At 41.9% G+C, this 23,783-nt stretch overlaps 1 protein-coding gene across 1 annotated transcript in view; it reads left to right on the top strand.

Annotated features, from left to right (window-relative positions):
- The window catches only part of LAMA4 (laminin subunit alpha 4), a 222,287-nt gene that overhangs the window by 45,898 nt on the left and 152,606 nt on the right, over nucleotides 1–23,783 (top strand). Inside the window, exons 3-7 of the mRNA XM_063917152.1 lie at nucleotides 9,217–9,344; nucleotides 11,721–11,801; nucleotides 14,740–14,954; nucleotides 16,855–16,955; nucleotides 18,140–18,320. Coding sequence (XP_063773222.1) covers nucleotides 9,217–9,344; nucleotides 11,721–11,801; nucleotides 14,740–14,954; nucleotides 16,855–16,955; nucleotides 18,140–18,320 — 706 coding nt within the window. The remainder of the gene's footprint in view (nucleotides 1–9,216; nucleotides 9,345–11,720; nucleotides 11,802–14,739; nucleotides 14,955–16,854; nucleotides 16,956–18,139; nucleotides 18,321–23,783) is intronic.

Here is a 23,783-nt window from a genome sequence, read left to right as displayed (position 1 = left end):
TTTACAAAAAACCCTAAAAAACAGCTTAAATCATAGAATTTGGGGGTCATTTTGATCCCATAGTATTATTAACCCCAATAACCATAATTTCCACTCATTTCCAGTCTATTCTGAACACCTCACAATATTATTTTTAGTCCTAAAGTTTGCACCGAGGCTGCTGGAAGGCTAAGCTAAGCGACCCAAGTGGCCGACACAAACACCTGGCCCATCTAGGAGTGGCACTGCAGTGTCAGACAGGATGGCACTTAAAAAAATAGTCCCCAAACAGCACATGATGCAAAGAAAAAAAGAGGTGCACCAAAGTCGCTGGATGGCTAAGCTAAGCGACCCAAGTGGCCGACACAAACACCTGGCCCATCTAGGAGTGGCACTGCAGTGTCCGACAGGATGGCACTTAAAAAAATTGTCCCCAAACAGCACATGATGCAAAGAAAAAAAGAGGTGCACCAAGGTCGCTGGATGGCTAAGCTAAGCGACCCAAGTGGCCGACACAAACACCTGGCCCATCTAGGAGTGGCACTGCAGTGTCCGACAGGATGGCACTTAAAAAAATTGTCCCCAAACAGCACATGATGCAAAGAAAAAAAGAGGTGCACCAAAGTCGCTGGATGGCTAAGCTAAGCGACCCAAGTGGCTAACACAAACACCTGGCCCATCTAGGAGTGGAACTGCAGTGTCAGACAGGATGGCACTTACAAAAATAGTCCCCAAACAGCACATGATGCAGACATAAATATATATTCTGCACTGTCCTCCTACTATATACTGCGCACAACTAAAATGCAGCACAAGTATGGATGGATAGTATACTTGACGACACAGAGGTAGAGCAATGGACTACTGTACCGTACTGCTATATATATACTGGTGGTCAGCAAAATTCTGCACTGTCCTCCTGCTATATACTGCGCACAACTAAAATGCAGCACAGGTATGGATGGATAGTATACTTGACGACACAGAGGTAGAGCAATGGACTACTGTACCATACTGCTATATATATACTGGTGGTCCGCAAAATTCTGCACTGTTCTCCTACTATATACTGCGCACAACTAAAATGCAGCACAGTTATGGATGGATAGTATACTTGACGAGACAGAGGTAGAGCAATGGACTACTGTACCGTACTGCTATATATATACTGGTGGTCAGCAAAATTCTGCACTGTCCTCCTACTATATACTGCGCACAACTACAATGCAGCACAGGTATGGATGGATAGTATACTTGACGACACAGAGGTAGAGCAATGGACTACTGTACCATACTGCTATATATATACTGGTGGTCCGCAAAATTCTGCACTGTTCTCCTACTATATACTGCGCACAACTAAAATGCAGCACAGTTATGGATGGATAGTATACTTGACGAGACAGAGGTAGAGCAATGGACTACTGTACCGTACTGCTATATATATACTGGTGGTCAGCAAAATTCTGCACTGTCCTCCTACTATATACTGCGCACAACTACAATGCAGCACAGGTATGGATGGATAATATACTTGACGACACAGAGGTAGAGCAATGGACTACTGTACCATACTGCTATATATATACTGGTGGTCAGCAAAATTCTGCACTGTCCTCCTACTATATACTGCGCACAACTAAAATGCAGCACAGGTATGGATGGATAGTATACTTGATGACACAGAGGTAGAGCAATGGACTACTGTACCTTACTGCTATATATATATACTGGTGGTCATCAAAATTCTGCACTGTCCTCCTACTATATACTGCGCACAACTAAAATGCAGCACAGGTATGGATGGATAATATACTTGACGAGACAGAGGTAGAGCAATGGACTACTGTACCGTACTGCTATATATATACTGGTGGTCAGCAAAATTCTGCACTGTCCTCCTACTATATACTGCAATGCAGCACAGATATGGAGCGTTTTTCAGGCAGAGAACGTAGATATTTGCAGCACACTGAGCACAGATATTTGCAGCACACTGAGCACAGATATTTGCAGCACACTGAGCACAGATATTTGCAGCACACTGATCACAGAAACTGAGAGAACGCAGCCACGTCCTCTCGCTATCATCTCCAATGCACGAGCGCGCGGCCATTTTCAAGAATATGAATCTCGCAAGAATCCGACAGCGGGATGATGACGTTCGGGCGTGCTCGGGTTAACCGAGCAAGACGGGAAGATCCGAGGCTGCCTCGGAACCGTGTAAAATAGTTCGGGGGGGGTTCGTATCTTGATGAACCGAACCCGCTCATCTCTAATATATATATATATATATATATATATCATATGGTGCAGCACTCTAAACACCTATAATTTCTCACAGCAGCTCAAAATATGGCATCAACGTTTCAATGCCATTTATTGAGGTGGCGATGTCATCCTGAGGAAGATGCCATTTCAATAAACGGCATTGAACTGTTGAGACCATACTTTGAGCCGCTGTGAGAATTTATTAGTTTGGAGTTCGTCATCTGCCAGATGTGTCATGACTCATGACTCCTTGTGAGGGCACCCGGTGCTTTACCTGTCTATGAGGCTGTGCTGTACCGACTGTATGTATATATATATATATATATATATATATATATATATATATATATGTGCATAGAAATATACAAAACAGTCTCTTTGCAGATATTATATTTATGTTCTAGGTTGGGACTTTCCTGTTTAATTGTCACTTTTTCCAGCAGTTGTTATAAAACATTCAGAAAAATAGTGTTGGAGAGATAAAATTTAATACTTTCCAGTGATGGTAATGGAAGTACTGTGCATTATCCAACTTTTACTCACAGTCACCATGATGCTGAACTGCAGCCAAAAACAATCTTGCTTTGGTTTGTAAATCACAGATGGCCTTTGTTGTCCTATATATGTATAGTTATGCTGCTGTGAGCATTAACCGCCTATGTCGTTTTTTCTTGACCAAGAAAAATAATTCTCAACACAGTGGCCCGTGCAAGTCTGGTTGTGTTGATTTAGTGTGCTGATGTCCACACAATGGTTCTGACCACATTAGTAAGTTCTATTCTGTTGTGAGGGATTTCCGTGGGGGTTTAAAGCACCTTAAGTCTGACACCCAGTATGGGGTAACAAATGGAATTATCTGACGAATTCCTAAACAGTATATTAATTGAAGTAAATTATGGTATTAGGTATATTGTAATAGTGTTAACTGTTAAAAAAAAATATATTACAAATAACATTCATTAATTGTACAAAAACAAACTATTAGGTTATGTCCATCAGTATACATTTTTAAGACATACATAGATTTTAATGTGGTTCCACATGAAAATCTATCATCTACATTCACAGCATGGTGAGCAAAAGTTTGGATGGATGCAATAAAATATATCTTAGTAAAAGCTCTGTCAGAACACACAGACACTTTTTCAAGTAAAGGGCAATTAAGCATACCTCCCAAATGTCCCGATGATCACGGGACAGTCGCATTTTTTTGGGACTGTCCATACCACCCTGGGAGGGCCAGTTGGGAGGCTCCTGTCACTCGCTGAGCAACGGTCTATAGACTCACTGAGCAGCGGTGAATAGACGCTGTGCGCATGCGTAGAGCGTCTATTCAATGGAGAAAGGGGGACTTGGGGCATGCCAGCAGCTTACAGAGTGCTGGGCATGCCCCCTCAGTGATGGAAAACAGGAACGTGGCTCACAAACACGGTGTCATGATTGGATGCCATTCTGACGTCAGAACGTGCATAACTGCAAATAATATTGTACTGATCAATCTCTGCAAATGCCCTGTGTGTGGTTATGTATAAATCCTGTGTGAAAAGGTCATTCTAACAGCCACTTCACAGCAGGAACTCTGCTATGTGTCAAGGTAGCCAAGCTCTTTGAAAAGTCAGGCAGAGAAGGCTTCAGGGAAGCATATTGTATCCCCTTCCTCTCTGTATCCATAAAACTATATTAAGTACTGTATGTGATCTATTGTATTGTATGTATTGTAAATGTCTTCTCAGGACAAATGGAAGAATAGTACTGACCTGATGTGCCATTGCTCCCATGCTGATCTTAAAGGGCGGGGTGTCATAATCCAGGCTATTTCAAGCAGAAATAGGCCTGTTAAAATCATGTATATGATATGAATATTCTGATCGATGTATCAGTGTACCAGTGTGTGATAACTGTCTTTGCATGTCAAATAGTTGAAGCTTGATTGATCTGCTGGCATTTGATTATAGTCACAGAACTCAGAGACACACTGGCTACTTAGGTGTGAAATTCCTCCTGACCAGAGCTAGTTTAATTACCCCAGAATCAGAACTGAGATCTTAAATTAAACGCAGGTCAGGCTTGAAATGTGTTTTCTCAACTGGCTTGTGTATCTCCCAACAGGTTGTTTACTGACCCCAGGGGGTCACCAGAGAGACCAGAAAGACATACTGGCTATGGAAAGTGATAAAAACTTCCTTCAGCTAGCTATAACAGTGTCTTAGTATGACTGATAAATCTGATTGCCCAGTTTCAAAAGGAATGGGGAAAGTAGTCAGCCAGCCCCTGTGTATATGACCAAGAGACCCCATGTCACAGTTGTGTTTACACAAGAACCATGGCCAGAGCTTCAAAGGCTATTAGAGGATAAGGCCATTCGCCCCTGAGCGAGTGGCTAGGAAGCCCAGTATGAGCTGACACTCAATACCTTCTCTGACTTTGGATGGGTTAAAAACAAACTCTCCAGAGGGAGGTGGGCTGCAATAGGAGAAACACAGACTGCAAAGTGTGCATTATCAAATAAGCGAGTCAGGAGAAGCATCCTGGCTCTGTAATGTCCCGAATATCTGAAGAGGCTTCACTTCATCCCATCATTCCACTCTGCATGTGATAAGATTGGTGGGTTTTATCTCCCTATTTTTATTTTTCTGGAAATTGTCTTTACTTATGTGACTTTGACTTTTTATCATTATATCTTGTAACTTTCTTTTCTGTAACATAAGCTTTGAAGTGCTTCACTTAAATTAAATAATTAATTTTAGCTCTGGTTTTATGTTGTGTATCCAACCCCACTCTCTGAAAGAGGCATTACCAAAATATTAATAATTCTGGGTGCAGGAAAAAGCTATAAATTTGTTTGTACTTTGGCTGGTGGCAGTGACCGTGTTGAAATTAACGCACGTGCTCAGGTATCCAGTAACGGTGTCACGTGGCAGGGATTCACAGCTTGGCATATCTGGGGAATCGCCGTGCCTAGGATCATGACACATGGTACTGCCGTGAGGCCATGCCCCCTTTCATATACTGTATTTTTTTTTTTTTTTAAGTTCACAAAATTGTTCATTTAGTTTGCTATCAAATATCGGGGGTTATTTAGGTTTGTTAGCAAATCATAAAAGTTAACAGTTATGCAAAACCATGTAACAGTGTAGGTGGGGCAGATGTAACATTTGCAGAGAGATTTAGATTTTCATTGCTCACGTGTGAGTAAAAATAGCGATAGAAATTGCGTACACATCGTGATCGCAATGCAGCCATTGTTTGACTGACAGTAAGCCGGTGTTTCTGGGCGGAAACCTGCCATTTTCTGGGTGTGTCTGAAAAAACGCAGGCGTGGCCCAGATGTTTTTAAGGAGGGCCTCTGATGTCAGAGATGACCACTTCCAGACTCTTTTTTTACAAGAATTGTGGATGACCTTGCCTGGCGCAGATAAGAAAAATATTTGATGTTCCGGGAATTGCGTATGGTTTTGCGATCAGCCCGCATATTGCGATGGATTTGCAATTTCTGCAATGGGTGTTTTTTCTCTATTTTTGGGCAGCAACTATTTGATCGCAGCAACTGCTCTTTAGTAAAATAGCAATCCTTACTGAATAAGGTCCTTCGTATATAACAACTATTTAAAACTGATTCAGTATATTTTTTATTAGCAAATAGAATTATACAGAATGAAGGTTATAAAGCTATTATTTCTGTAGCTTAATAATTAAGAAATATAACTCTAGGGGTAAATTTTAATATTTAAAATAAAAAGTTTTATATAGTTAAGGGCAATTCCAAAGTAACGGATATAACTCTCAGATACAATGTTTGTGATAAACATCTGGATCTGAAAAGCACATCAAGAAGCAAATTTTACCACAATTGTATCTACCACTGGTGAATAAAAATATAAAGTGTGAACAAGCCTCACCATTGTTTTCTGCTGTAAATAAATACATTGTTTAAATGTGACGGATGTAACCGGGATAGGACATGGTTATTCCTGAAACAAAATACATGTCTGATTTCTCTGAAATTACAACAGATATTTATTCCATACTGTTTTACAATAAAGTATAAACCACACAGATTGTTTTAGTACAATTTTCAGGAAAGTCATTCTTACTACCTAGACAATATTTAATGGAATGTACTGCATGTGTAACAGACGTAAGCCGAAAATCATCATAGACGTAACCATCAAATACATTAATCAGGAAATGAAAAAAGGCCCCTTGGATTAACTGGTACAGGGTCATTTACCTTTCTAACAATGTTTTCAGATATCTTATCATCTTTGTTTTAACTCTTTCACTAACATAAAACCACATGAAACACTGATTATCAACATATAATTTCTGACAATACGTGTCCTCAACTTTTGTTATAAACTTCAATAATCCAAGTTTCTTACCTTTGTTTTCATAAAACAGCAATAGATAATCAGTGGTCACAATCAGTGTCTGTCTGATGCTTGGTAACCATTACTGTTACCAACCCATTTTTAAACTACTATAGACCATGACCTATGTCCACCTTTGGTTGGAATTGCCCTTAAAAAACCTTTACTGTATATACAGTATTATTATTATTATTATTATTATTAATATTAATAACAGTTTCTTATATATATTCCATTGCACTTTACAATTTGGGCAACAGTAATAGAACAAAACTGGGTAATAACAGACAGACCTAGAGTAAGGGGGGGCCTTGCTCGCAAGCTTACAATCTATAGTGAAATAGGCACTGATACACAAAGATAGATGCTGTCTATTGCATACTGTTCCTGCCAGATTGCAAAGGTTCTTAATAGGCTGTATGATATGATCACCCAGGAGTGCTGGCCAAGGATCAGGAGAATGTGAAAGTGAAGAATGAAAAAATATGTGAGGTTATGTGTGGACTGTACACAAATATGTAATTAGATAGCAGACATTCAAGGTTACGTTGGTGGTTCTGGAATTTGATAAGCTTGTCTGAATAGGTGAGTTTTCAGGGAACGCTTGAAGGTTTAGAGAGTAGAGGTGAGTCTTATTGTGCATGGGAGGGCATTCCACAGAGTGGGTGCAGCCTGGAAACAGTCCTGTAATTTTGAGTGGTAGCAAGCAATGTGTGCCAATGAAAGACGCAGATCTTGTGCAGCGCAGAGAGGTTGGGAGGGAGCTATTTTGAGATGAACGTAAAGATGTATGTTGATGCACTTTGGTTAATAGCCTTGTATGCAAGTAAAAGTATCTTATATTGAATATGGTAGATTAGTTTGCCAGGAGATGTTGTATAGAGTGAGAAAAGCAGAGGACCTAAGAATGAGCCTTGCGTTACTCCAACTGATAGAGGTAGCGAAGAAGAGGTGGATTCATAAAAACAAACAATAAAAGAGCAATTAGATAGGTAGGTTGAGAACCAAGAAAGGGTTGTGCCCTGGAAACCTAGGGATTGTAGTATTTGTATGAGAAGAGAGTGGTCAACAGTGTCAAAAGCAGCAGAGAGATCAAGGAGAATAAGAAATGAGTACTGGCCTGTAGATTTAGCAGTGACCAGATCATTCAATACCTCAGTCAGTTCTGTTTCTGTTTCTGTGGAATGCTGGGCAGGTAAGCCTGAATGAAGGTCCAGTAAGTTGTGTGAGTTAAGAAAGTGTGTGAGGCAAGTGTAGGCAAGAATCTCAAGTAGCTTGGATGGGCATGGGAGCTGAGAAGTGGGACAGTAATTTGAGAGAGAGTTAGGGTCAGATTTTTTTTTTTTTTTTTAAGAATGGAAGTAATCACTGCATGTTTGAACAGGGATGGAAAGATACCAGTAAACAGAGAGAGATTACAGACTTTAGTTAAGATTGGGATCAGAGCTTTACTGATTTGTGAGGGTATAGGATCAAGAGGAGAGGTAGTAGAGTAGGCAGATTAAAAAAATGTAGATACTTCATCTTCATTTGTGGGATCAAATGAAGAGAAGGTGCCAGAGGGTTCAGGAAGGGAATTGAGTAGGTCACTGTCTATGGAAGAGCATACCATTTCATTTTGGATCTTATCAATCTTGTCCTTGAAATAGGAAGCAAGATGAACGATAAGACGTGATTTAAATGTATTAAAAAGTTGCTTCGGGTTAGAGGCTTCAGCAGAGGTGAAATATTGGAAATATGTTTGTTTGGCAGTGTCCAGGGCATTACGATAAGAGTGGTAAATGGTCGTGTATGTGAGGAATTCACTTGAAGTACGAGATTTATGCCACTGACCTTCTACTTTACCTGAAAGTTTTTGTAGGTGTCTTGTGAATTTAGAGTGCCACGTATGACATCTAAGTCTACGTGGAGTGTAATGGGTAGCTGTAGCCACGTCATCGAGTGTTATTTCTAGAGTCTGGTTCAGGTGTGATACAGCAGACTCAGGAGAAGTGAATATAGAAATTGGTGAGAGTAGTTGTAGCAGAGAGGTGGATAGATGTTGAAAATTAATAGTGTTGATATTTTTGTCGCAACACTTCGACCATATGGTGTAGACCTATTGACTGTCTATCATCAGGATACCTTGCAACACCTCCACAAACATACAAATATACATGTGACACATACCCAGGATCCCCTTCTATTCTTAGGCCATGCTCCCCCTTCACACCATAGGCAGCAAACTGAATAAGTATTAATAAATAATAATTTCTTTATTTATTATGAGGTAATTTTTAGCTACTAAATTCAACTGACTATTCATACAAATGCCGTAACTATTCCCTGAACAATTATGTATTATATTTGTAGAAGTGGAATATTGTAAATAACAGAAAAGCCAAACACCTCAAACAAACAACTTGATATATCTAGACATAAATGTTACTCCAAATGTTGCAAGTTCATTTGCTATGTAATCATTTCTATTAAACTACACAATAATCATTATAGTTTTAAGAATGTATTTTTTGTTAGTGATCTAATTGTAATTGAAAAATGTATTAATCTGTTACATATTTTCTTGAATTATGTGTTTCCTATTTATTTTGCATAGGACTGTCAAAGAAATACGACAGGGAAGCAATGCGAGCGATGTCCAACTGGTTATATGGCTGATGTGGTCCAAGGAGTTTTAAGATCCTGCCTACAATGTCCCTGCCCACTACAATTTAGCTCCAACAAGTAGGTGACATCTGTATGAATAGATTAATTATTGACAGAAAGAATCAAAAACACAGCTCTTATATCTGTTAAAAGCAGGACTTTCAAGTGGATGCTCAGTAATTATAGTTGTGTCCTCATACATCCAGCCTTAACATGCCACGCACAGAATCGTCTGACTCAGGGCCTAATTCAGATTTGTACACAAGCCCAATGGTTTACATACAAATCAGATGGTGTGGGGTCTGGCAGGTGAAAAACCCATTCTGCGCATGTGCAGAATGGGTCTTGCGATATCGCCCGCAGCCCCCTATCAGTTTCTTCAAAACTCATTGCCCCCGTTTTGAAGGCTTGATGGGTGGGTGTCTGGATCCGATCGCCAGCCTAAGTAAGCTTCATCTTACACAAGCTGACCGCTGCCTGGAAGCATGGCGAATTGCGAATGATGGTCGCAATGGTAATACGAGGCTGCATCCTCTGACACAACACTCAGATCTCACAAATGCATGCAGAAGGCGTTTATCTCCTACAGATACCTCCTGCTGCATTTGAATTTTAGAGGTCTATTTACTAAGCCTTGATAGGAGATAAAGTACCAGCCAATCAACTCCTAACTACCATGTCACAGGCTGGGTTTGAAAAATGACAGTTAGGAGCTGGTTGGGTGGTGCAATTTATCTCCGCCAACTTTATCTCCATCTAAGGCTTAGTAAATAGACCCCTTAATTACATGGAATTGCGGCTGTGTAATTCCATCCAAACATGAATCAGGCCCTTAGTAGAGTACACTGGGCCCAACTCATGTTTGTAAGGTAAACCAAAAAAGCAAGTAACTGTGGGGTTAATGTATGAAGCAGTTATAAGTGTGTAGAAGTGAGCCAGTGGAGAAGTTGTACATGGCAACAGTAGAGAAATCACTGGGAAAATGGCCACTGCGCCATTTTCCTGGAGATCTGCGCATGCACAGTAGTGTCTGAGCCCTCTAGAGCTCAGCCTCTACAGCGCTCCCAGCAGAGAGGAGGGGGCCCGAATGGAAAAGGCTGGACACGGGCCTCCTCCTCTCTTAAAGCGTCCCTGCCCCTAGTTGTATGTGGCAGCAGGGAAATGTAAGTCCTGCACCCAACATTCCTTGCATTTCACACTCTGAGGGCTCACTGTGACATTTCTACGGAGTAATATATTGTTATTTGTGTCTGCTAGAACTTAGTAAAGGCCATACACCACATAACCATGTTTTCTTACACACTCAAAATTAGAAATCCAGTGTTTAGAAAAGAAAATCCTTAAATGACTCCAAGCAACATGTCCCTGTGTACAGCTAGCCATAAGAGATACAGGACTTGCAGCTGTGTATGAAGCTTGAGCTTGGATTGCTATTGGCTTCATTCCTAAAAAGCATCACATTCTTACAGCCTTATTGTGCACATTAAGGGCTCTTACCAACTATACTTACACATGCATGACAATTGTAAGAAAAAATGAGTGGCTGTGCACATATCTATTCAGTACTCAGTGATAATAACTATGAATAATAGTGTGTACTACTGACACTTTATTCATAGGGTTTTATGAATCTTATTTGCAATGCAGGAAGAATTGTATTCACCAAGTGGTAAGCCCAGCTCCAAGCTAACGTACCGTGGGAGCAGGAAATGTATCCATGTGTATGACACATATTACATTTTATTTAATGAAATTTGTTTTAGCCATTGTATGATACATATTGTATAAAGATTGTATTTAAAATAGTGTTCAGATGTTTCCACTGTCAGGAGCTTGAGAGTTTGCTTTTCCTCTAGGGGGAGAAGGGGAGACACAGTACACATGATGTCATCACAGCTCTGATGGGAACCGTTACTTTCTGTATTGTTCCCATGAACTGGATTCTTATTAGCTTGTACTGGGAGGAAGCAGATGTAACAATTCCTCTTCATTACCCCAGATGTCCCATTTCTTTGTACAAAGCAGATATGCCTGATTACTGTAATACGAGTACACTGAACACTTATAGTAGCTCCTGACGTTATTTACTTTGGTATGAAGATAGTTCCCTGGAGCCGGATGAAGACTTATTATCGTGAAGTAAAACAATAGATTTGCACAAAAGCAAAATGCAGAAACAGTCAGCTAAAAAGTAGATATTAAAATGGCAGGATGTACAAAGAATGGGGAGGTCAAATAAGCAAAGATAATTGTAGGATATCCAGCTGTAAAGTAGTACTACATACACTATCAGGGATCCTTTTTACTTTATTTAGAATTGAAAAAAGTGTGATTATTTAACATCATTTTGATTAGCAACAATAATTTCGACTTATTAAATGTATCTAGACATGGACATATAGCCAACTATTCAATATTTGATTTTTTTTACTTTCTTCTTATTCCAATCTACAGCTTTGCTCTTACATGTTCAATTAAGAGAAGTTCTGTGCGCTGTATTTGCAGGGAAAATTTTGCTGGACCTAAATGTGAAAGGTAAGTACTAAAGTTCTGCCTTTACATATTTTGCACAATTAACTTACAGCCATTAAAGGGGCCAGGAATCAAAGAAGCAAGTTGTGTGCCATGCTTAGAAAGATCTCTTATGGTACCATGTGACAATCTGGTTTCCTGGTAAGTGACACCAAATAACTACTATACATCTGTAATTCAGTTCTCCTAATCATCTGCAAAAGTCCCTATGGTTCTATTGTTATTAAATATTAATTATTCTATTGCTGAATCAAACTGAAAATTAGCTTTGAAGTTATTTCTAATTTAGATCCCTTTAGAATGCTGTTGTTGTTGTTGTTGTTGTTGTTGTTGTTGTTGTTGTTGTTGTTGTTGTTTTTAATATGAGATGTTGTTCAAAAACATGTTAGGATAGAATTCTGATATAAAATGACGTTTGAACAGACAACGTTGCTGAAAAGTTCATATTTCTCTCAGCTTGGCCTTTGCAAAAGTATTCACAAGCTCATTGAAATTAAAAGGTCTTCAATCTTGTAGAATCACTTTGGTCACCTCCTGATGTAACATACAGGACATAACATTGAGATGCTCAGTGAATAGAAGGCGCAACCAAGCATCTGCCACAGTGCGTATACGCTGCACCGTGTGATCCTGTGCTGCATTTGCATAGTTTGCCTTTTCAGTAGGTGGTTCAGGATGGTGCAATTCTGCATGTTATTCACAGTTAGGGGGGCCAGCTGTGCCATTTGACCTGGAAAATTTTGTTCCATGAGTATGCAGCATATTCCAAAAACAACTAAAAACATATGGGAATGCATGTTAACCATCTTGATGATAGTAACACAGAACTACAGTAACAAGCTACTTGAACATCAATCTAATATCAGATTAATGGTGTGTCTCTTACTATGTATTCTGTTAAAATCCAGATGTCTAAAACCACAAACTAGCATAGGGGTGGACGGAAATTCCATGGAATGTACTGTCAGACTAGCTCAATGGAGTATTTCAAATGACCATATTCATAAACATATCTTTCTGAGTAGACAAAGCTGTAATTGTTTAACGCCTGCCAGTTTTGCAATATGTACTATTTCATTGATGTGCCTGTGTGAATTGCTTTCTGCCCTGGTGCACTGAAAGTTGAGCACAACAGGATTAAAATGTAATATAACTGTGTAATGTTAGCATTTGGGGCAAGAAGAAAATATGAAGCCCCCAAGCCCTGTTAATGGCTCTGGTCCCTGACTTTACTCTTGGGCTACAGAGTTTTTGTCAGGAAATGGTCCCACCACAGTACACTTCCTAATTATGGAGCATTCACAGGCTTCCATATTTGCCCAGATCTTTCTGAGAAGACTTGAGCTTCTGTTCTTAAAATCAAATTGTTTATCACTGGGAATGATTTAACGTTTTAATATAAAATATAGAAAGCCACCATTTAAAAGTCACATAACTTGTCACTGAGATAGGAAAAAACAGGAAACCCACCGGGATGTATAAATTAATTATATAAATAAATATTTTGTAATTCATTGTCATTAAGATAAATGAAAACGTTTACCGTACCTTGTTAAATTGAACCGGTCTTGTATATGGCAATATCAGACATACACACACTACATTTACGTTGGCTACTTTTGTAGTAGACATGTATAATGGTAGATGCTCAATCAGCTTAATGATATCATTCAGGTGCCCGAAAGGGAGGGGTATTTCTAAGCAAGAAAAAAAAAAGAGAGACATTGTTTCCCCCAGCCTGAATGATAACAGTAACCAGATATAAATCCGACATAATATTAGAATTCAGAGATCTTGGTTACACATATTTGCGCAAATGTGTGAATAAGCCCCAAAGCTACTTTTGTAGTAAACAGATGGACCATTTCATGTACTGTACAGCACATATATCATCACGTTACGTGCTGTTCCACCTTCTGCCCTATTGTGACACACATCTTATATCTTATTCAATAAAGCTATCAAATATTTACATATTGTTCAAAATATGTCATTCTTCTCATTTTACATTTCTAATATATATTTTAGCACTTTAGTGTAAACTGATACATTTCTACATTATATAAATAAACCCAATTAAACCTATGAATAATGAAGAGAGTTATCTTATAGAGGCAGTTTGATGATGTAATGGTTAGGATTACTGCCTCACAGCACTGAGGTCATGGGATCAATTCCTACCAGGACCCTAACTGGAGTTTGTATATTCTCCCCATGCTTGCGTGGGTTTCCTCCAAGTACTCCGGTTTCCTCCCACAATCCAAAAATAGATTTATCCTAGTGTATGCATGTACATGGTCAGACCAGATGGACTAAGTGGTTTCTATGAGGCAATTCAGTCATAAACATTTTATATGTTTCCTGCTCCAAGAACTGTAACAGCTGGCGCCAAATTTATGGCACTCTCATCGGGAGCTAATGACTGGCCTAAGCCCACTGACTGCGTCCAAAGAGTACGCCGGAAATACTGTATGCTGATGGCGCCTACTCAGATCAATGAAAAGACTCTGGCACAGTGCTGGCATTTTTGTCATCTTCATGGAGGACGGTAGCTGCAAAAAACAAAAACAAAAAAAAACAACCTGATTTTCCATAGTATAGTTTATTAAATTGATTAATCTCTACAGTAATAGCACCATTTGCTTACCATGACATTGTTTGTTATGGATTTTGTAACAAGTTTAGCTATAAATCCTGAAAGTTATTTCCCATGCCTAAAGAAGTAATTTTCATCAATATCAATATTAAATTACACTAGCCTATAAAAAGCAAATTGCTGAAAGATACAGTACAACACTAAAAACTGTTAACAAAATCTTTCCAAATGTTCAGAAGAAATCTAAAGTCAAACTGTTGCTACAGTACAGATTTACAAGGTGATTTACAAGGTTATTTCATCCAGAGAGTATAGTTTGTTATGGATACTTTCTTTTTATTGTAGGTGTGCACCAGGCTATTATGGAAATCCTCTACTCAGAGGTGGCACATGTAGAAAATGTGACTGCAGCGGTAACTCGGATCCTAACCTGATATTTGAAGACTGCAATGTGGTGACAGGACAGTGTAACAGCTGTTTTGCCAACACCACTGGCTATCACTGTGAGCACTGTGCATCAGGATATTATGGGGATGCTAGAGTGGCCAAAAACTGCACAGGTACTGATCATAGTATATGTGGTTTATAGCTTCAGCCCATGAATCTGCTTACACTGCATACTTACTTTTCATATCAATGTGTTTCATTAGCTATTACTTTACAGAAGATAATCAGTTCTGTCAGGCTGGCTGTTCTTCTTAAGAAATATAAATGGTGCTTGCCCTTACATGGAAGACCTCTAATACTCTAAATCAGACATGTTAAACTCGCAGCCCGAGGGCTGCATGCGGCCCACAATGCATACTTTTGCAGTCCAAGTTCAGGTTCTTTTTAAAAACAATGGAATGCGGGCCAACACCTCCGGGTGAGTTACTGTTGGCCCATCTGCCGTGCTCGGAACTTGTCTCCGATCGGGCAGCATTCACCGTTCTGCACATGCGCAATAAGATAATGATAGAGATGGGGAAAAGTCCACAGGGGGAGCTGCTGCACATGCCCAGCTGCCTTTACAAAGCTCTGCCCCTGCCACATCCTGCCTGCTCAGCCCCATTAACACTGAAGCTGTCACTCCCTGTATGTGTGTGTGCCCGACTGCCCTGTGTACCCAGCTTCCCTAGTTGCAGGAGGATTCTTCTGGAATCTGAATAGAAAAATGTCTATCAACGAAAAAGGTAATTGGAGGGTGCTGGCACAGGAGGCACAGAGGGCTTGTGGCTGGAGGGGACACAAGGAGCAAAAGGGGGATACCAGGGGACATGTGGCTGGACTGCAGGGACAGAGAGGGAGGCTGGAAGTGACACATTTTACTAGCTCACACACTGATATGTATTATACAGGAGACTGGACCGCACAGTTAAATATGAGGGGGAATAACACAGCTCCCAGCTCACACTGATTTGTGGTATTATAAATATATAGAGGAGAGGGGATCGCACAGTGATATATGAGGGGGAATAACACAGCTTCCAGCCCACACTGATTTGTGGTATTATAAATATATAGAGGAGAGGGGATCGCACAGTGATATATGAGGGGGAATAACACAGCTCCCAGCCCACACTGATTTGTGGTATTATAAATATATAGAGGAGAGGGGATCGCACAGTGATATATGAGGGGGAATAACACAGCTCCCAGCCCACACTGATTTGTGGTATTATAAATATATAGAGGAGAGGGGATCGCACAGTGATATATGAGGGGGAATAACACAGCTCCCAGCTCACACTATTACAGTTGGATTCTTCCCGATACTTGACGTCTCTTTGATTATACTTTATTGTTGGTATTTCTACTAAACCTTTCAAATTGCATATATAATTTTTTTTTCTTGCGGCCCACACAAGACTTAGGGGGACATTTACTAAGCAGTGATAAGAGCGGAGAAGTGAGCCAGTGGAGAAGTGCCCATGGCAACCAATCAGCACTGAAGTAACATCTATAATTTGCATGCTATAAAATTATACAGAGCTGCTGATTGGTTGATGGGGCAACTTCTCCACTGGCTCATTTCTCCGCTCTTATCACTGCTTAGTAAATGTACCTCTTAGACCTTGATTATTTGGCTCGGTTGGGATTTTGAGTTTGACATGCCCGCTCTAAATAATACTGTAGGCTGATTTATGTGGCTGTAATCTAGGGAGAGTTGCGCTAGTGGGGGCTGTACATGCATTGGGAAAAAATAACTAAGTCGTCTAAGCTCGTCACATGCACAGTACTGTCTAGAAGGGGACATTCAATCACCATAATAGCATGTTTACACAATTGGGTAAATTTCAATAAATACAATGTAACGAATGCAAGGAATCATTTTATTTAGTGTGAATTACATTGAGTATGTAGAATAAAGGGAAAATGTACTGTTTTTTTTTTCCCCATAGATACATTTTTAGACCTGGGGACTACAGTATACCTGTGAATTATGGGTAATTCCTTTCATAAATCCTGCTATTGTTTCAGAGTGCCGCTGTTCAAAGTGTGGGACAGAATTCTGCAATGATGTAACAGGGAGATGTCATTGCAAGCCGGGCGTCACTGGAACTGCCTGCGATCGTTGTGAAGTGAGTATGGGGTCACTTTGTATCGGGGGTCACTGAAACTTCAGTGATAGTAACATTTTCTATATTGAAACATTTTTAATAAAAAATATCTTTCAAGTAAGTATTTTTCCAACATTGTGAATCAATAGCAATTTAAATTATTTATCCTTTCATGGCATTGGTTTCCCCAATAACCAGTACTTTGGGGAGAGAGAAGAGACTGCTGCTGCCTCTCTCCTAAGCCCAGCACACATATCACCCCACTCCATCTTGGCTCACCTGCTTTCCTTGTTCCCAGCAGACGGTCACACATGATGGAGACATAACTGACCTTAAACTATTATTATTATTATTATTATTATTATTATTATTATTATGTAGATAGATAGATAGACAGACAGACAGACAGACAGACAGACAGACAGACAGACAGATAGATAGATAGATAGATAGATAGATAGATAGATAGATAGATAGATATGTAAAATTACTTGTAATGTTGGAAGAATAAAAATAGAGTGAAAAATGGATTGTGTAACGTCTGTAATATAATACAATAATTCCTCCCATTGACAAAAGGTAGCTGTTACACTTCCACCAGCAACATGTGTTTTTCCATTCTTAAGTTGCTCAGTGTGGAAACAGAGAACCATGGCCCTCATTCCGAGTTGTTCGCTCGGAGTTTTTCATCGCATCGCAGTGAGAATTCTCTTAGTGCGCATGCGCAATGTTCGCACTGCGACTGCGCCAAGTAACTTTACTATGAAGAAAGTAAGTTTACTCACGGCATTTTCATCGCTCCGACGTTCGCATTGTGATTGACAGGAAATGGGTGTTACTGGGCGGATGCACGGCGTTTTAGGGGCGTGTGGCTGGAAACGCTACCGTTTCCGGAAAAAACGCAGGAGTGGCCGGAGAAACGGTGGGAGTGCCTGGGCGAACGCTGGGTGTGTTTATGACGTCAGCCAGGAACGAAAAGCACTGAACTGATCGCACAGGCAGAGTAAGTCTGAAGCTACTCAGAAACTGCTAACTCGTTTGTAATCGCAATATTGCGCGTACGTCGGTCGCAATTTTAAGAAGCTAAGATTCACTCCCAGTAGGCGGCGGCTTAGCGTGTGTAACTCTGCTACATTCGCCTTGCGAGCGAACAACTCGGAATGAGGGCCCATGTCCACTCATGTTTCATTGTTTTGTTTCCTTAGATCGGGCACTATGGTTATGACAGTTGCTTGGGCTGTCAGAAGTGTGAGTGTGGTGCAGCATCCATGGATAATTACTGTGAACCCAGAACTCAACAGTGCAGATGTAGACCTGGTGCAGCTGGCCTGAAATGTGAGAGATGCCAGTCTGGATACTGGAATTACAGGCCATATGGTTGTCAGAGTAAGTGCCTCCAGAACAGCGGATGTGAATGCTAGTTATGTCACTCATAAATAAACAAAATGGCAGAATGACAAAATGACATGTAAGGAAGTGCCTAATACATATTTGCTAATCGTGTGGTATGCATCATTTCACAACATTGAAACATTTTGATCTTCATATTATATCTAGTACGTTTGCGCATGCAATGTATACAGTACATGTACTGTATATAAAGAGAGAAAGAGAGTAAAGAGAATAAAGATATTTTGGTTAGACTTTAAATAATAATCATTTCTCTATCGTCCTAGTGGATGCTGGGGTTCCTGAAAGGACCATGGGAATAGCGGCTCCGCAGGAGACAGGGCACAAAAAGTAAAGCTTTAGGATCAGGTGGTGTGCACTGGCTCCTCCCCCTATGACCCTCCTCCAAGCCTCAGTTAGATTTTTGTGCCCGGCCGAGAAGGGTGCAATCTAGGTGGCTCTCCTAAAGAGCTGCTTAGAAAAGTTTAGCTTAGGTTTTTTATTTTACAGTGAGTCCTGCTGGCAACAGGATCACTGCAACGAGGGACTTAGGGGAGAAGAAGTGAACTCACCTGCATGCAGGATGGATTGGCTTCTTGGCTACTGGACATTAGCTCCAGAGGGACGATCACAGGTACAGCCTGGATGGACACCGGAGCCTCGCCGCCGGCCCCCTTGCAAATGCTGAAACGAGAAGAGGTCCAGAATCGGCGGCAGAAGACTCCTCAGTCTTCTTAAGGTAGCGCACAGCACTGCAGCTGTGCGCCATTTTCCTCTCAGCACACTTCACACGGCAGTCACTGAGGGTGCAGGGCGCTGGGAGGGGGGCGCCCTGGGAGGCAAATGAAAACCTTTTTTGGCTAAAAATACCTCACATATAGCCTCCGGGGGCTATATGGAGATATTTAACCCCTGCCAGAATCCGTTAAGAGCGGGAGACGAGGCCGCCGAAAAAGGGGCGGGGCCTATCTCCTCAGCACACAGCGCCATTTTCCCTCACAGAAAGGCTGGAGGGAAGGCTCCCAGGCTCTCCCCTGCACTGCACTACAGAAACAGGGTTAAAACAGAGAGGGGGGGCACTAATTTGGCGTTAGAAATATATAAAAAAGATGCTATAAGGGAAAACACTTATATAAGGTTGTCCCTATATAATTATAGCGTTTTTGGTGTGTGCTGGCAAACTCTCCCTCTGTCTCTCCAAAGGGCTAGTGGGTCCTGTCCTCTATCAGAGCATTCCCTGTGTGTGTGTGTGCTGTGTGTCGGTACGTGTGTGTCGACATGTATGAGGACGATGTTGGTGAGGAGGCGGAGCAATTGCCTGTAATGGTGATGTCACTCTCTAGGGAGTCGACACCGGAATGGATGGCTTATTTAGGGAATTACGTGATAATGTCAACACGCGCCAAGGTCGGTTGACGACATGAGACGGCCGACAAACAATTAGTACCGGTCCAGACGTCTCAAAAACACCGTCAGGGGTTTTAAAACGCCCGTTTACTTTAGTCGGTCGACACAGACACAGACAGGGACACTGAATCCAGTGTCGACGGTGAATAAACAAACGTATTCCTTATTAGGGCCACACTTTAAGGGCAATGAAGGAGGGTTACATATTTCTGATACTACAAGTACCACAAAAGAGGGTATTATGTGGGATGTGAAAAAACTACCGTAGTTTTTCCTGAATCAGATAAATTAAATGAAGTGTGTGATGATGCGTGGGTTCCCCCCGATAGAAAATATGGGCGGTATACCCTTTCCCGCCAGAAGTTAGGGCGCGTTGGGAAACACCCCTTAGGGTGGATAAGGCGCTCACACGCTTATCAGAACAAGTGGCGGTACCGTCTATAGATAGGGCCGTCCTCAAGGAGCCAGCTGACAGGAGGCTGGAAAAATATCATAAAAAGTATATACACACATACTGGTGTTATACTGCGACCAGCGATCGCCTCAGCCTGGATGGGCAGAGCTGGGGTGGCTTGGTCGGATTCCCTGACTAAAAATATAGAGCATTTAAAGGATGTATTTCTATATATGCGAGATGCACAGAGGGATATTTGCACTCTGGCATCAAGAGTAAGTGCGATGTCCATATCTGCCAGAAGATGTTTATGGACACGACAGTGGTCAGGTGATGCAGATTCCAAACGGCACAAAGGTGTATTGCCGTATAAAGGAAGAGGAGTTATTTGGGGTCGGTCCATCGGACCTGGTGGCCACGGCAACTGCTGGAAAATCCACCGTTTTTACCCTAAGTCACATCTCTGCAGAAAAAGACACCGTCTTTTCAGCTTCAGTCCTTTCGTCCCTATAAGAGTCATATCTGCCCAGGGATAGAGGAAAGGGAAGAAGACTGCAGCAGGCAGCCCATTCCCAGGAACAGAAGCATTCCACCGCTTCTGACAAGCTCTCAGCATGACGCTGAGACCGTACAGGACCCCTGGATCCTACAAGTAGTATCCCAGGGGTACAGTTTGGAATGTCGAGACGTTTCCCCTGCGCAGGCTCCTGAAGTCTGCTTTACCAAGGTCTCCCTCCGACAAGGAGGCAGTATGGGAAAAAATTCACGAGCTGTATTCCCAACAGGTGATAATTAAATTACCCCTCCTACAACAAGAAAAGGGGTATTATTCCACACTATATTGTGGTACTGAAGCCAGAAGGCTAGGTGAGACCTATTCTAAATCTAAAAAAATTTGAACACTTACAAAGGTTCAAATCAAGATGGAGTCACTCAGAGCAGTGATAACGAACCGGGAAGAAGGGGACTATCTGGTGTCCCGAGACATCAGGGATGCTTACCTCCATGTCCCAAATTTGCCCTTATCACTAAGGGTACCTCAGGTTCGTGGTACAGAACTGTCACTATCAGTTTCAGACGCTGCCGTTTGGATTGTCTACGGCACCCCGGGTCTTTACCAAGGTAATGGCCGAAATGATGGTTCTTCTTCGAAGAAAAGGCGTCTTAATTATCCCTTACTTGGACGATCTCCTGATAAGGGCAAAGTCCAGGGAACAGTTGGAGGTCGGAGTAGCACTATCTCGGATACTGTTACAACAGCAGGGGTGGATTCTAAATATTCCAAAATCGCAGCTGATCCCGACAACAAGTCTCCTGTGCTTAGGGATGATTCTGGACACAGTCCAGAAAAAGGTGTTTCTCCCGGAAGAGAAAGCCAGGGAGTTATCCGAGCTAGTCAGGAACCTCCTAAAATCAGTGCATCATTGCACAAGGGCCATGGTAAAAAAATGGTGACTTCCTTCGAAGCAATTCCAGTCGGCAGATTTCATGCAAGAACTTTTCAGTGGGATCTGCTGGACAAATGGTCCGGATCGCATCTTCAGATGCATCAGCGGATAACCCTATATCCAAGGACAAGGGTGTCTCTCCTGTGGTGGTTACAGAGTGCTCATCTTCTAGAGGGCCGCAGATTCGGCATTCAGTTTTGGATGTTGGTGACCACGGAGGCCAGCCCGAGAGGCTGGGGAGCAGTCACACAAGGAAAAAATTTCCAGGGAGTGTGATCAAGTCTGGAGATTTTTCTCCACATAAATATAGCTAAGGGTAAATTTATAATGCTCTAAGCTTAGCAAGACCTCTGCTTCAAGGTCAGCCGGTATTGATCCAGTGGGATAAAACATCACGGCAGTCGCCCACGTAAATAGACAGGGCGGCACAAGAAGCAGGAGGGCAGTGGCAAAAACTGCAAGGACTTTTCGCTGGGCGGAAAATCATGTGATAGCACTGTCAGCAGTGTTTCATTCCGGGAATGGAAACTGGGAAGCAGACTTCCTCAGTAGGCACGACCTCCACCCGGCAGAGTGGGAACTTCATGGGGAAGTTTTCCACATAATTGTAAACCGTTGGGAATTACCAAAGGTGGACATGATGGCGTCCCGTCTGAACAAAAAAAAAACGGGACAGGTATTGCGCCAGGTTAAGAGACCCTCAGGCAATAGCTGTGGACGTTCTGGTAACACCGTGGGTGTACCAGTCGGTGTATGTGTTCCATCCTCTGCTTTTCATACCTAAGGTACTGAGAATTATAAGACGTAGAGGAGTAAGAACTATACTCATGGCTCCGGATTGGCCAAGAAGGACTTGGTACCCGGAACTTCAAGAGATGCTCACAGAGGACTTATGGCCTCTGCCGCTAAGAAGGGACTTGTTTCAGCAAGTACCATGTCTGTTCCAAGACTTACCGCAGCTGCGTTTGACGGCATGGCGGTGGAACGCCGGATCCTAAGGGAAAAGGCATTCAGGAAGAGGTCATTCCTACCCTGGTCAAAGCCAGAAAGGAGGTGACCGCACAACATTATCACCACATGTGGCGAAAATATGTTGCGTGGTGTGAGGCCAGGAAGGCCCCAAGAAAAAAAAATTTCAACTCGGTCGATTCCTGCATTTCTTGCAAACAGGAGTGTCTATGGGCCTCAAATTGGGGTCCATTAAGGTTCAAATTTCGGCCCTGTCGATTTTTCTTCCAGAAAGAATTGGCTTCAGTTCCTGAAGTCCAGAAGTTTGTCAAGGGAGTATTGCATATACAACCCCCTTTTGTGCCTCCAGTGGCACTGTGGGATCTCAACGTAGTTCTGGGATTCCTCAAAACACATTGGTTTAAAACCAGTCAAATCTGTGGATTTGAAGCATCTCACATGGAAAGTGAACATGCTCTTGGACCTGGCCTGGACCAGGCGAGTGTCAAATTGGTGGGTTTTTTTTTTTTCTCAAAAAAGCCCATATCTGTTTGTCCATTCGGACAGGGCAGAGCTGCGGACTCGTCCCCAGTTCTCTCCCTAAGGTGGTGTCAGTGTTTCACCTGAACCAGCTTATTGTGGTGTCTTGCGCCTACTAGGGACTTGGAGGACTCCAAGTTGCTAGATGTGGTCAGTGCCCTGAAAATATAGGTTCCAGGACGGCTGGAGTCAGGAAAACTGACTTGCTGTTATCCTGTATGCACCCAACAAACTGGGTGCTCTTGCTTTTAAGCAGACTTTTGCTAGTTGGATGTGTAATACAATTCAGCTTGCACATTCTGTGGCAGGCCTGCCACAGCCAAAATATGTAAATGCCCATTCCACAAGGAAGGTGGGCTCATCTTGGGCGGCTGCCCGAGGGGTCTCGGCTTTACAACTTTGCCGAGCGGCTATTTAGTCAGGGGCAAACACGTTTGTAAAATCCTACAAATTTGATACCCTGGCTAAGGAGGACCTGGAGTTCTCTCATTCGGTGCTGCAGAGTCATCCGCACTCTCCCGCCCGTTTGGGAGCTTTGGTATAATCCCCATGGTCCTTTCAGGAACCCCAGCATCCACTAGGACGATAGAGAAAATAAGAATTTACTTACCGATAATTCTATTTCTCGGAGTCCGTAGTGGATGCTGGGCGCCCATCCCAAGTGCGGATTATCTGCATTACTTGTACATAGTTACAAAAATCGGGTTATTATTGTTGTGAGCC

The sequence above is a fragment of the Pseudophryne corroboree genome, chromosome 4 (genome assembly GCF_028390025.1).
Source record: "Pseudophryne corroboree isolate aPseCor3 chromosome 4, aPseCor3.hap2, whole genome shotgun sequence".
Taxonomy (NCBI): Eukaryota; Metazoa; Chordata; class Amphibia; order Anura; family Myobatrachidae; genus Pseudophryne; species Pseudophryne corroboree.
Note: the sequence above shows the minus strand (reverse complement) of the source record. Positions and strands in the feature narration are given on the sequence as shown.